The sequence below is a fragment of the Eretmochelys imbricata genome, chromosome 14, assembly GCF_965152235.1.
Source record: "Eretmochelys imbricata isolate rEreImb1 chromosome 14, rEreImb1.hap1, whole genome shotgun sequence".
Lineage (NCBI taxonomy): Eukaryota > Metazoa > Chordata > Testudines > Cheloniidae > Eretmochelys > Eretmochelys imbricata.
The window spans coordinates 10868602-10884238 of NC_135585.1; the positions used below are offsets into that span (position 1 = coordinate 10868602).

At 39.8% G+C, this 15637-nt stretch overlaps 1 protein-coding gene across 2 annotated transcripts in view; it reads right to left on the reverse strand.

The window, feature by feature from the left end:
- The window catches only part of HLF (HLF transcription factor, PAR bZIP family member), a 42635-nt gene extending 33703 nt beyond the window's left edge, over positions 1 to 8932 (reverse strand). For both annotated transcript variants that reach the window (XM_077833422.1, XM_077833421.1), the window contains exons 1-2: positions 8510 to 8932; positions 6524 to 6859 (exon numbers count right to left, since the gene is read on the reverse strand). In XM_077833422.1, coding sequence (XP_077689548.1) covers positions 6524 to 6859; positions 8510 to 8615 — 442 coding nt within the window. In that variant the 5' untranslated portion in view covers positions 8616 to 8932. The remainder of the gene's footprint in view (positions 1 to 6523; positions 6860 to 8509) is intronic.
- Positions 8933 to 15637: the final 6705 nt, after the last annotated feature.

Consider the following 15637-nt stretch of genomic DNA (forward strand, 5'->3'; position numbering starts at 1 on the left):
CCCAAACCGTTTGTTGAGGATCTTCTGCCTATTACATTTCCCTGGCACAGGAGGCCCATGCAGTTAAACCTTTCCATTTCGCTGTCATTTCACTATCAGCTGATCATGGCAGGAACAAACAGCCTAACCTGGGCTTGCTGCTGTTCTAGCAAAAGTCATGCTGAGCAGGCTACACAGGGCAGTGCCACGTGCCTAAAACACAGGGTCATGCAGGCAACAGCCACTCAGAGGAGCCTTCATGGGAGAGTCAATGGGAAGAAGCAGCACTTAGTATGGGGCTTGCTTGATGGCTCTGCTGGTCACTTCCACGTGCTGTCCAAGGTTCAAGAAATTCACAGGGAGGTGGTGTCCTCAGCCTCTCAGTAAGGGGGCTCATGGCATGGACCATGCACCTAGTCATTGCATTACATCTTAGGAGGAGGTTGAGTGCATATCTGTCTGCTGGGACTATGTAAATCCTTGAATTGTGAAAATTTGTTCTGGAAGAGGAGGGAATATTAAGCTATATGGGAGGGAAAAGGCAAACCAGAATTAAGGGGTGTTAAAACACACCCCTCCTTGGACTAGGCCACTGATTAAGTCACTCTGTATATGGTGTTGAGAGGCTAGATGGATCAAGTGAAAGACCATGCCTATTTTTGCCTGGTGTCCCTAGTACTGGAACCGGACAGTTAAGAGGAAGAACTGGAAACTTCCCAACGGTAACTCATTTTTGTCATTTCGGTTCAGTATTTATCTGGCAAATAAAGGGGAAGAACTATGTCATGGATTGTGCATGACAGCACTCCATTCCTGCTGTATTCATACACCGAATAAGCAAAAATGTAAGGAAATTCTTCCTACTCCAGCTTCAACTGAGCCCCCTGTGGCCTTACCCACTCTCTACAGACCGCTCATGACAGCTGCACTATCCATTTAAATTACAAAGATGACATATAAAAAGCCAGATGTTAAACAGATGCCTGTGATCACCTACTAGGTATCACCTGATGACAGCAAAGTATTACATTCAACATTCTTCACACAAAAACAGCAAAGTGCAGTTAAACATTCTTTAAACAGCTCCATAGCCAAATCCAGGTCTGTGTTCCTACTACAGAACAGACAAAGACAACACAAGATCTGTAAAGATGGAAAACACATAATATGGAGTATCAACAAAATGCGTTCATAGTGAACAAGTTAATTTAAAAAACTAACTTTGTAGAAACATTTTCCTTAAGATGACCATTGATTTAAACCAACTAATCAGAGGTAAGTGCTCCTTATAGCAAAGAGAAAATATTTCCAAGTCCATCTACACATTAGCGAAGAATGTAACATTGCACTGGTGAGTTGAACAGTCACTATGCCTCATTATTAAACAAAATCACAACCAGAATCTAATCTTGCAGCACTCGCTGTATTGGATAGCTCTTGATCCAAATAAAAACTATATCCTTTATATCCAGCCTCCACTTACTCTACTGGGTTGTATTATTATTTTATTCATTCTTCACTCAGAGAGCACATGATAAATTGATGAACCTATCTTTTTATCAACCATAATGTAAAGATACACAGTCCACTATAAGAAAAGGAGCATTTTTTTCCTAAGGAAAACTAATCTGTTATAATTCTGTACTGTCATATTTACAGTTAAGGTCAGATTAGCTTTGCTGAGCTCAACTAAGTTCCCTGGCAAATATCACTGCACGTTTCTGAATCATTTCCAGTAGTGGTAAAATACATTAGTACTTAGGAGCTAATTGTGTCATTCAAACAATGGTTAAATTTCAGTACACATACATGTGATATGTACTATCATAATTTCAACAATGCATTTTATGTTGCTTATATATGAACGTTGTATGCATACACATCTCTCAGCCTCTGCCCCACCGTACAAACATGTATATATCCACACACACACACACACGTATGCATGTACATATTTTAGCACCAACGTATATGGGCCAAATTCTGCTTGTCTTACTCATGGGAGCAGACCCATTTAAACCAATAGCCCATCTGGTGGGAGGTGAGCAAGATTTGGCCCTATATATATATTACCTGCCACACTGCAAGACAGGCAGCACTAAAAACATTACGCAAGATGAAACCCAGACAATGCATGCTGAACACAAAAGAATATAAACATTTTATTATAATTGCGGTAGAGTTATCACCCTGGCATCTTAGTTTTGCCAACACCAATAAGATCATATGAATTGCATTTGTATTGGTTTTGTAATACTTTTTTGAATTCTAATTGGTCCAGCGCCTTGTCATAATAAAATAAATCATGACAACCAAGCAGAAGTCCTTTTGGTAACTAAAAAAAGGAAGCCCACAACTATCAAACTAAGACTTCTTTCTCAAGGCACAATTTTAAAAACAGACTATAAAATCCACATGTAATGTGTAAATGGCAAGCCTCCATTCTAATGCTTTTTTACATTATGAATAATAATTTAGCTGCAGCTCATGTGTTCTATATTTCAGAACAGAACATTTGTTTAAGTCTTTTCATAGCAGTTTTAATTGCTATTTTTAAATATTAAAGAGTTTTATATTTTAAAAATATATTTGTAGTCTGATTTTAAAAGTAGATCAAATACTCAAGTCCATGTTGGAATTCTGATGTTTCCTCAAAACAGAGTTTGTGAAAATAGAGATGTTTATAAAATGACATATGTTAAAATCTATTGACGCAGTGAATTTGCATGGTCTTTAAGAAAGTCACTGCTTAAAAATTTACTTGGTTTTACTCTGCATCCAGTTATAGCACTGAAAAAATATTGTGACTTACAAACATGAACTCAGCTCCTCATCTAGAGAAAAATAAACTACATGATTGTTCGGCAATAGAAGGTGCCATGAAATTTTAAAAACTGCAATCTCAGCTATTTCCCCCCAATCCACCCACCCATCTGCCCGAGATCTGGATTTCTTTTACAACAGTATATAAAAAAAAAAAGTATCTAGAACTGCATTTGTGAAAAAAGTTTATGAGCCCCAAGAATGTTGCAAACAGCTTGGGGAAAAAACACTAAAGATCAATGCGCTGCAAGAACCATGCAAACAGCTGACCCAGAACTCCAATTACAAATACAATCTGACAGGTGATCATTAAAAGGCTGGCTCACTTTCAGGGGCTTCTGAAAAAAGAATGGCAAGGCATAATCACTTCTTAATTTTGTGTGTGCGCACGTGTGAGATAGAGAGAGAGAAAACACACGTTGTGGGCAAAATGGCTTGTTACAAATATCTCAAGAAAAGTAGGGGTGTTTTTTCTTCTTGCCAACTCTAAGTGTTATTTACTCTGGGAGAGTGGTATCAATTACTGTTAACTCTAAACTCTGAGGCCCCTTAAAACTGAGGGAAGAAACCAGTTTCACAAGAACTAGCCAGTGTCAAGGTGAGTAAATGAAAATCACAGAATAACTTCCCAGCTTGGGCCCAAAACACTGTTCACAGCTTTATATTTTTTTAAATAAGAAATAAATTTTGCCAATTCATGTGATTTTTGTACATTTATTTTTCCTCCCAAACTATTGTCATTCTATTTATTTATTTTGCTTCTTTAACAGATGGTTCTAACAAAGGCACTGCATGCTGCGCATGGCAAGTGGTCAACCAGAGGGGAGAGGAGCAGTTTCCTGCTCCCAGCAGCAAAGTTTACTTTCTCAGATGTTGTATGAGTGTAAGGTCACAATCAAAGTTTAGTAAGAATATGCCACTTTATTTGAAAACATAAGGCTTCTTACTGCTCCATTTCCACCAAACTGTTGATATTTTGCACCAGGTTTCCATCTCTAACACTGGTATAACTCCTTTAGAGATACTAAGGGTCTGCAGTGAAAAATTCCCATTGACATCAAATGGTTTTGAATTAGGCTCTATGATCAAAATCCAGCCTTAAGATGTTTCCTTCTCTGCCTATTGCTTAGAGCAGAATTAGATAAGTTCATGGAGGATAGGTCCATCAATGACTATTAGCCAGGATGGGCAGGGATGCAACACTGCTCTGAGTGTCCCTAGTCTCTTTTTGCCAGAAGCTGGGAGTGGATGACAGGGGATGGATCACTTGGTGATTACCTGTTCTGTTCATTCCCTCTGAAGCACCTGGCATTGGCCAGGGTCAGAAGAAAGGATACTGGGAAGACAGGATTCTGTAGGTTTGTCTCATGTAACTCAACTGAAGTCAATAATTACACTCTGGATTTACACTAGTGTAACAGATCAGAACCTGATGTAAATGTTTGTGATTTATGTCTTGCCTGATGTTTAACTATTACTTCTCCATATTTTATTGTGTGTGCTTTTTGCCTGGCATATTACAGGAGTATAGGACATACAATGATATGCCAACATTACAAACAAGAACCTTCCTCCCTAATATTACCACTGAAATGACAGCTGAATTTTCTTCTGTCTTAATGAATATGGTCCTGTTTACTGTACGAATTCTCTTGCGCTCTTTCTCCCTTTTTCTTCCCCTGTTCATTTTACATTGTGGCATCTGTGTATTACTATTTTTATTTCTGTTTGTATTTTTAGCCTGTTAATAGCTAGGTTACCAGTAGGAAACAGATGACAGGCAATTTTCCATGGAATTCCCACAGATTCTTGACAAAATTTAAGCAAAAATTTCTGCACAGCTGGTTAGCATTTCTCGAGATTATTATTAGGGCTGTCGATTAATCACAGTTAACTCACACGATTAACTAAAAAAATTAATCGCGATTAAAATAATTAATTGCAATTACTCACAATTTTAATTGCACGGTTAAACAAAATAGAATACCAATTGAAATTTATTACATATTTTGGATGTTTTTCTACATTTTCATATATATTGTATTCTGTGTTGTAATTGATATCAAAGTGTATATTACTTTTGATTACAAATATTTGCACTGTAAAAATGATAAACAAAAGAAATAGTGTTTTTCAATTCACCTCATACAAGCACTGTAGTGCAATCTCTATCATGAAAGTGTAACTTACAAATATAGATTTTTTTGTTACATAACTGCACTCATAAACTAAACAATGTAAAACTTCAGCACCTACAAGTCCACTCAGTCCTACTTCTTGTGCAGCCAATCGCTAAGACAAACAAGTTTGTTTACATTTACAGGAGATAATGCTGCCTTCTTCTTATTTACAATGTCAACAGAAAGTGAGAACAGGCATTTGCATGGCACTTTTGTAGCTGGCATTGCAAGGTATTTACTTGCCAGATATGCAAAACATGCGCATGCCCCTTAATCCTTCGGCCACCATTCCAGAGGACATGCTTCCATGCTAATGATGCTCGTTAAAAAAATATTGTGTCAATTACATTTGTGACTGAACTCCTTGGGGGAGAATTGTATATCCCCTGCTCTATTTTACCTGCATTCTGCCATATATTTCATTTTATAGCAGTCTCGGATGATGACCCAGCACATGTTGTTCATTTTAAGAACACTTTCACTGCAGATGTGACAAAATGCAAAGAAGGTACCAATGTGAGATTTCTAAAGACAGCTACAGCACTCGACCCAAAGTTTAAGAATCTGAAGTGCCTTCCAAAATCTGAGAGGGACGAGGTGTGGAGCATGTTTTCCGAAGTCTTAAAAGAGCAACTTTTTTCCGCAAGATGCGGAAACTACAGAACCCAAACCATGAATAAAGAAAAATCAACCTTCTGCTGGTGGCATTTGACTCAGATAATGAAAATGAACATCCGTCGGTCCGCACTGCTTTGGATTGTTATTGAGCAGAACCCGTCATCAGCATGGACGCACGTCCCCTGGACTGGTGGTTGAAGCAAAAAGGGACATATGGATCTTTAGCACATCTGGCACCTAAATATCTTGCGATGCCGGCTACAACAGTGCCATGAGAACACCTGTTCTCACTTTCGGGTGACATTGTAAACAAGAAGCAGGCAGCATTATCTCCTGCAAATGTAAACAAACTTGTTTGAATGATTGGCTGAACAAGAAGTAGGACTGAGTGGACTTGCAGGCTCTAAAATTGTACATTGTTTTATTTGTGAATGCAGATTTGTTTGTTTATACATAGTTCTACATTTGTAAGTTCAACTTTCATCATAAAGAGATTGTACTACAGTACTTGAATTAGGTGAATTGAAAAATATGATTTCTTTTGTTTTTTTACAGTGCAAATACTTGTAATAAAAAATATAAAGTGAGCACTGTACACTTTGTATTCTGTGTTGTAATTGAAATAAAAATATTTGAAAATGTAGAAAACATCCAAAAATATTTAAATGGTATTCTATTTTTGTTTAGCAGTGCGATTAATCACGTGAATAATCTTTTTAATCGTGCAATTAATCATGATTAATTTTTGTAATCGCTTGACAGCCCTCATTATTATTATTATTGCCCCTGCCAACGACTTGCTTCATGCTGGACTTCTCTATGTTGCCAGTGTCAATCATGTGGTCAGAAATAATTATTTACTTTTTTCATTTGTTTGCCTGGCTCATTTAAGAGCCCCTAGGGAAGGTCTTACGGCTGATTACCTGGTCTGACTGGGCTCTGCATGCAATTTTGAGACACCATGCCCGGATGGACTGATGTAGATGCCCTGCTGCTGAGGTCCATGACAGAGGGTGCTGCTGAGGTAGCTTGCTGGAGATTTGGCTGGTGTGGACTGTGGTCATGTTGGGCTGGACTGGGTGGAATTCCATTTTCCGAGAGGAATTCTTCCAGGTCCATGTATTCCAACTGGAAAGTGTCTCCATCGTATGGCAGGGTCTTGTCCCATAACGTTGGCCCCAAGAAAGCTGACTGTGGGACTGAGGCGCTGGTGCTGTCATCATCTAGCTTCTTTTCTTTGTCTTTTTCTTTACCAAATGCTTATAAAAAACACAATAAAGATGTAAGTGCTGAGTAGTTAATTATTATTTTCAAGAAGATATTTTCCACTGTCTCCTGTTTTAAGAACCTAACATCTCATCACATACACAAGTCCTTTGATTCTTTTCATCTTGCACAGAATTAAAAGGTCGAACCAAATGACCATGAACTGAATGTAGGCATATTTTCATCAGTTCGGTCTATTTTTAGTTAACAATTCAGCAGCATTCAGTGTGAGCTTTAAATAAATGCTCACAGATTTCTTGAGAGTGTCTGTACTAATCCACAAAGCAAGTTATAGGGCAGATGTTGCCAGGTATTTTATTGTGTTTGAAAGGAACAGTTTTCATCTAAAACCCCCAAATATCTTAACATTATTAAATAAAAGGGCCCAATCCTGCAGTCCTTAAACAACAAATCAGCCATTGAGCTGGAGTTGTTTTGCTTGCTTTGAGGTTGCAGAATCGGGCCCATAATAAGTAATAACACAATATATCTATCGTCTGTAGAATTCAAAATAATGTTAAGCTACTTCATTTTCTGCTGTATATGTTCACAATAATGATTAAAATATGTTGGGATAAATACACTCGAGAGATGTAAAAACAGGTAAATAAATTAAGAAAAATCCTAGACTGAAATATTAAGAATCCACTAATTGTAAAACAACATAACAAAGTGCCCTTATTCACTCTTACTTTGGAAAATGCTTTAAACTCCTACTAAAAATTAACAAGACGCTATTATACCATACATTTTAAGAAGAAGATTTAGCCCCTTGATTTGCTAGAGTCTAAATTATTATAGTTTTTTTTCCTATTTATATTCCCTTTAGGAACAGAATCCATAGATGCTGCAGGAAGTATGTACGTTTTCTAAGTAACACACACTTTTGTAATAAAAACACACTTGATAAAATCCTATTATGTTTGCATTATTTTATCATCCCCCAAAAGTGTAAGTTGCAACTTTTCAGCTTTAAAATTCTTATTAGTTACTATTCACCCAAATACGTTTTACACACGTTCATTAAAAAGAGGGTGCAAAGTCAGGAAATAAAATGGTCACAAACCCCCTCCCCCCCCCAAAAGGCTCAAACGTCAGTCACCCAGAATATATACTCATTTCTGGAAGGAAATTTTGAAGATGTGCTGTCTGCTCCTTCCTAATAAGTCCGTCTTCATTCAGTACAGATGGAATTTATTTTATTTATTTTCTGAAGACATACAATTTAGTGCCCGTCACCTAGCTAGAAAGAGATTGCTATGTATTGATTCAAAAGAAAGACAGTTGTCTTTCATTACTTATTGGTCATGCTTATTATTCGTATCATACTATCTTTATCTAAAGAATATAAGTATTCGAATCTCCTTGCAAAACCTAATTTTTCCTGGGATTTACAGCTGAACGGTAGGCAGGTTTCTTCCTATTTATATCTGCTTTTCTAACTCTGCAGAACTCTCAAGAGGAAATTTATTGAACAGATGAAACAGTGGAATTCGGCACTGGAAACGCAGACGCTTGGCACCATCATCCTGACCTGCATGCACTTGGGACTAACGAGTTACAATATTACGTTGCATTTAACATTCCTGTGACTCGCCCCCCCCTAAAAAAAATTTATACACAAGCAACTTTCTGCGCCTCACCGTCTTCGTGATTCAGCGGCAGCTTGAGCGGGTTCTCCAGCAGGGATTTCAGCACCCCATAAGTCGGAGGTAGGAAAGTTGGGTTCAAAGGGAGAGGTCGAGACATTTTCTCTGTCGCCTTTCAAATAAAAGAAGACTAAAAATCTCCAGAAGCTGTAGCTCACGAAAGCTTATGCTCAAATAGAGTTGTTCGTCTCTAAGGTGCCACAAGTCCTCCTTTTCTTTTTGCGGATACAGACTGACACGGCTGCTACTCTGACATAGAAATCCTCAGTGTCGCTGGAGCCGGGGGGAGAAGTTACAGCTTGTTCGAGCAGGCCTGGCCAGAGCTACCCCAACCTCTTCTGCTCTTGCCCCCTTTCTCACACACCAACCCAACAACAACAACAACACAGGCAGCTGCTTCCTCCGCCCAGGCACACACCGCTCAGATCATTCGCCCAGCCATGTGCAGACAGACACTGCCAAGAATGACGTCAAAGCCCAGCACCGCTCCAGGGATAGCTGGCAGCTCCTCCCCCCGCTGGTCTAAGTCCCCACGGATACAGTTACAATGCAATTGCGTTTCCTGTCACCACCTTAATGCATTTTCCACGTGTGTGTGCGTGCGCTGTGATTTACTTTTTTTTAGGTTTCAGAGTAGCAGCCGTGTTAGTCTGTATCCGCAAAAAGAAAAGGAGGACTTAGAGACTAACAAATTTATTTCAGCATAAGCTTTCGTGAGCTACCGCTCACTTCATTGGATGCATGCAGTGGAAAATACAGCAAGGGGATTTTATATACACAGAGAACATGAAACAATGGGTGTTACCATACACACTGTAACGAGAGTGATCAGGTAAGGTGAGCTATTACCAGCAGGAGAGAAAAAAACCCTTTTGTAGTGATAATCAAGGTGGGCCATTTCCAGCAGCTGACAAGAACGTGTGAGGAACGGGGGGGGGGGGGGAGATAAACATGGGGAAAGAGACTGCTGACTTGGAATTAATTTGCAAACTGGACACCATTAAATTAGGCTTGAATAAAGACTGGGAATGGATGTGTCATTACACAAAGTAAAACTATTTCCCCATGTTTATTTTTCCCCCTACTGTTCCTCACACGTTCTTGTCAACTGCTGGAAATGGCCCACCTTGATTATTACTACAAAAGGTTTTTTTTTTTTCTCTCCTGCTGGTAATAGCACAGCTTACCTGATCACTCTCATTACAGTGTGTATGGTAACACCCATTGTTTCATGTTCTCTGTATATTGTGACAGGTTCGGGCCAGATGGCTATAGGAGAGTAATAGAAGGCAGATATATAAGCCCCAGGCTAAGTAGGTCCCTTTTCCCTGGATAAGGTAAAGGGAAGGTTCCAGAACAATCAGGAACCTTCTGGAGACAATTAAGACAGGCTGATTAGAACACCTGCAGCCAATCAAGAAGCTGCTAGAATCAATTAAGGCAGGCTAATCAGGGCACCTGGGTTTTAAAAAGGAGCTCACTTCAGTTTGTGGTGTGCGTGTGAGGAGCTGGGAGCAAGAGGCACTAGGAGCTGAGAGTGAGAACACGGACTGTTGGAGGACTGAGGAGTACAAGCATTATCAGACACCAGGAGGAAGGTCCTATGGTGAGGATAAAGAAGGTGTTGGGAGGAGGCCATGGGGAAGTAGCCCAGGGAGTTGTAGCTGTTGCACAGCTGTTCCAGGAAGCACTCTAGACAGCTGCATTCCACAGGGCCCTGGGCTGGAACCTGGAGTAGAGGGCGGGCCCGGGTTCCCCCCAAATCCTCTCAACTCCTGGTCAGACACAGGAGGAGATGACCTGGACTGTGAATTCAGAAAAACGGCCAAGCTGAGGGCTGCCGTGAAACTCCAAGGCGAGCAAATCCGCCAATAAGCGCAAGACCCACCAAGGTAGAGCAGGAACTTTGTCACAGTATATAAAATCCCCCTACTGTATTTTCCACTGCATGCATCCGTTAAAGTGAGCTGTAGCTCACGAAAGCTTATGCTCAAATAAATTTGTTAGTCTCTAAGGTGTCACAAGTCCTCCTTTACTTTTTTTTAGGAGTCATCGAGCCCAATTCTGCCCTCAGTTATCCTAGTGGAATCAATTCCCCACTTGCTATTTCTGCAGAAGGGAGCGCACCCTTGGGCAGCAATAATGTTGCCTACATACCACCATCCATTTATTACTTTGTGACTCTCTATCTCTCTCCCCATTGATCCCCGGCTTGCATTGGAGGATTCCAAGCAGTGTTCAATTAGCTTCCACAGTAACCAGGAGGAATGTGAATGAGTTTGAATGTTTGACCTATCCTGATGCATCAGAGCAGGAGAACATGCCCAGAGCATACCTGGAACAAAAAAAACTTTCACACACGCACAGCAGCTTAAATGCAAATATCAACATTGCAGTGGGACTCATCAGACAAGGGTGAGAGGATTACTTAGGTGCCTATCCGATGAGGTGTTGACACCCGCCTTCCCCAAGCTTCCACTGCATTTGAAGAGGAAAATATATACTGTAGTATTGTCAACCCCAAGCACGCAAAAATCATGGGTCAGCCCACCAAAAATACCCAAACAAAAACAGTTGGCTTAACGTTTATGAGCTTAAAAAATACATTTTGGATTCTCTTTATTTGTCTTTAGATTTTTGAGCCTTTAGGGTCCATTTTTTTCCAGCTCTTCTCTGTAACACTAAAGGAAAAACAGCAAATACTGCAGGACTCAGGAGACAACTGAAAGAGCTGGAAACACTGAAAAGATAAGTGAAAGCGGCTGGAGCAGTTGCAAATGAGATCAGCTCATAGCTAGGACAGAACAGAATGCTGCTGATTTGGAAGCAGGTGATTCCTTTTGTCGTTAATTTTTCCTACCTGGGAACATTCCTGTACCTGTTGGTTCACACTCCAACCAGGGCTTCACTCCCTGTTGTGGAATTTGAAGGACCAAGTATATCTAGCTCTTGGCAGTTGCCAATAGAATAGCGCTTTCAAACTCTGCAGCTAAGCGGGTCCCTCCCTCCACCCCAAAGTCAGTAACAAACATAAAAATTCTTGTTTGTAACAAAGTTTAGTTCAATGGACTGAGAGACATTTTTACAGTGAACACCCAAAAAAAAAACCCCAATAGTTTTTACACTGCGGTCTCATTTTGTTGGCACATGAGAATGCTAGATGAGGTGTGGGTGAAGTGACATTATATTTATCTAAAAAAGAAAAGGAGTACTTGTGGCACCTTAGAGACTAACCAATTTATTTGAGCATAAGCTTTCGTGAGCTAGAGCTCACTTCATCGGATGCATCTGTAGCTCACAAAAGCTCATGCTCAAATAAATTGGTTAGTCTCTAAGGTGCCACAAGTACTCCTTTTCTTTTTGCGAATACAGACTAACACGGCTGTTACTCTGAAACCTATATTTATCTAGTCTATTTATGAAGCACCCAAATCATTCTGGTATCTAGGTACTAACCATGGTATCTAGCTTCACAATTTCACACAACAGCTTTTTTATTTTGTAGCTTTCATGTATTTAGAGATGAAAGAGCCCTAACTGATCTTTTAGTTCATCTTGCTTCCAGTAAAGGATTGCTCCTTCCAGCACACACTGTGGAAGACTATTCTACAGATTTCACCATTAGGAAGGTTTCTTGATATCCTATCTATATTTTCCTGAGGGGCTTTTCCATCTTTAATTTCTGTGACCCTACTCTCAGTTACAGCCCCCTTTTTTTTTGTCCACATAGGTTTTCACCCCTCATCACTGGATCAGAGCACTTACTATGTTTGCCATTTTTAAACAGTTCCACTCTACCCTTGGTGTTTATACTCTTCAAATACCTGTAATCGCTTATCTTTTACTTCTCCTCCTGGTCGGTTATCACTTAGCCAAGTTGTTCTTTCCCTTATTTCGGCCTATTAAACTTTCCTCAGACTCAGTTGCTTAATTATTTCACATTTGTTACATACCTAAAAAAAGAAAAATTATATTCTCCCTGATCTATTCATTTCTTTACAAAGATTTACACATTACATTTTCATAACCTCTTTGCTTTTGAATGGTCATTATTGAAAAAACATATTAAAAGGGTGTCTGTCTATTATCTAGACACTTTGATGGGTATTTATACAAACAGTCCCGCTAAAATTAGCAATAACCCACAAGCGCTCAATAAATCTCAACCTTGAACCAAGAGAGTATGAGAGTGTTGGCCTAGACAAAATCTAGGGATTTAAAGTGATCATCTGGTGTTTCAGAGAAAGTGTAGCATTAACATAATTAAGGAAAACAATTAAAAAGAGGATATGAAAGAACCATGACATGGCACAGAGCCACGGTTTGAGATTAGAGATGTTTTAAGGAGTAACATGATAATAGCATCACAGCATATTACAAGCCACCCAACGAGAAAGAATGACTGGATTATTAAATGATTGCACACATGGCAATAGTGCGTAAAATGGCCAAATTGCTAGTTACTGGAGACTTTAATTACATAAGTACAGAGTAAACGACATTAAGAGGAGGAAAATGATTGGCAGTGTTGCTTACATATCTGGTACAGGAATGATTTTCTATTCAATATGTGCATAAATAAGAAAGGGAACCTTTATGAGATTTGGTATTAAGCAACTATGAGGATGAACAGAAATATAAGATGCAAAGGTAATGGAGAATCTGGGAACCACCAATAACAAACAATATTCATTTGGAATTAGGATATAAAAGCTCAAGAAGGACGAGAAAAACTATTGAACTTTATTACGGTTATTATCCACCTAATGCAAAATATACTCAGTAAAATCTGATGAAATAGGATATTGAATTAACTATAATAAGACCCAAGCTTGTCTCTTTCATTATTTGACACCATGAAGCGTGAAAAACGCCTAGGAACAAATTGTGTCTAGACCTGCATAAGTGTAGGACAGAAAGTAGCAACAAAACAGTCTAGGGGCCATGTATAATCCCAGTCTTTGAGTTCCCAGCATGCAGGGACTGGAAATTAACTCGAAGGGAAAAGTCATTCCCTCCCATCTATGGACCAGCCAGCAGAGCTGGGCCAGCATCCAGGGAAAACATGCTGCACAAGTATGTAGTACTTAGTTCTGTGCTTCCAGATACATAATCTTCTCCCCCTTCTTGGGATATGTCTACACTCCAAGCAAGGGGTGCGATTCCGAGCTCACACAGATATACTTGTGCTAGCTCTCACCTGAGCTAGCAGGCCATAAATAGGAGTGAAGCCACAGTACCCGGGCAGCAGCGGCACGGGCGAGCCGCTCCAAATATACACCCATGCGGTTCAGGTGGGTTTGTGCTGGGGGTGGCTAACCCCTGGTGCCGGTGCTACTGCAGCTATGCTACTATTTGTAGTGTGCGAGCTCAGACGAGAGCTAGTGAGAATATGGCCACATGAGCCGGGAATCACAGCCCTCGCTCATAGTGTAGATGGAGCCTAACAAAGGTAATCAGCTGAAGCAACAGTTCTGCCACACAGGTTATTTATATCACACAGACAGCCCCCTGACAGGGGCAAATCACTGAGATGCTTTTCAGAATTATCCAGTACGGGTCATCGGTACTCATGCTTACTGGCTATAGTTCATCTCTAGTCAGACCACATCCTATTTCCAACAGTGGTTGTTGACAGATGCTGCATAGGAAGCTCTAAAACTAATTATGCAATAATCTACTGGATTCTACATACAGTTCCACATACAGTCAAAAGGCAGTTTGTTTTGAATATTTATTCCTACTAGATTCACCAAGAGAAAAAACTTAATTGTATAGAATGACAGAAGACCAGAGCAGATCACTATTTTTCCATAAAGAAAACTTTTTGTTTGCTTCCCAGGTAAAAATTAAGTCAGTTAGTGAATGTTTATGTTCCTTTTCCAGGTGTTTTCAATCACAAAACCTTGGGTCAGCATAAAAAGTGTCCAAGGATGCTATTTTTCAAACTGAGTTCAGCCAAGTTAGTATAAATCCATATTTTTTTGAGGCCCTGCTTTCTGATAACTCTTTCCCTTCTCTAGGTGATTCCCTTCATCTAGGTGATTTGAAAAATTAAACACATGAAGCTTTCCACTTCTTCCAAAGAGCCCATCTATACTACAAGTCTAACCATCCCAGTTCACACCTAAGACACGGCCTTTTAACCTAAGGTTTTCTTTTGCATTTAGGTGGGACAACATAGCTATAGAACTGTGTTGAGGACTAATGACCTAAATTATAACACAGTCCTATAACTCCCAATCACAATACCAACATATTAGAACACAGATTATTTTATCTGTGTTAGACAAGGCCCTGCACAAGTGTTAGTGTAAATGGGCTCTAATAAATCTGTAGCCGTTTTAAAATCTTGCAAACCACATTATCCACTTTACATGGACTAAAGGCTGCAGTATGAACAGGATTTTACATGTAGATATTTCCAGTTCCACAGTTTCTGGTCCAAAGTTTGATTCCATTCACCTTTCTCCCCATATTCCTCATGATGGAAATGCCCTCTGTTATTTCCTCTTCCTGCCGTATCTGTCTGCTGCCTTTGTCACCATTAATTCATGGTAAGAACAGGAGCAATCAGAAACAGGCGTTAGTCTCTTCAGCTTCTACTATGTGGGATATAGCTGTGGTGCAAAGAACAGCGTATGTGAAGATATTACTGAAGCATTGAGCACAGGGTTATGAGTTCAGTCCTTGAGGGGGCCATTCAGGGATCTGGGGAAAAAATTGGGTTTTGGTCCTGCTTTGAGCAGGGGGTTGGACTAGATGACCTCCTGAGGTCCCTTCCAACCCTGATATTCCATGAAGTAATTTACTATTATGCTCGACCATATTAGGACTGGTAATGGGCCTTACTTTTATTATCATCAGAGACAAATCCTAAAGGGATGTAGCCTCTTTGCAGGTCAAATGCCACCCGGATCATCTTATGCCTGTCATTGCCGGTCTTATTGTGCCACCAACATTTTTCATGACGACGTGCTCGCTGGCCATTGAGCAGTATTCCTTTGTCAATGCACTTTGAGATTTGTTAGTCTTCCGTATCAATAACATATCCATTCTCTGAGAGCTGCCAAGCCTGGAGGCAGTTGTTGGGGTCAGCTAAGAAAATCCTCATTGCTGATC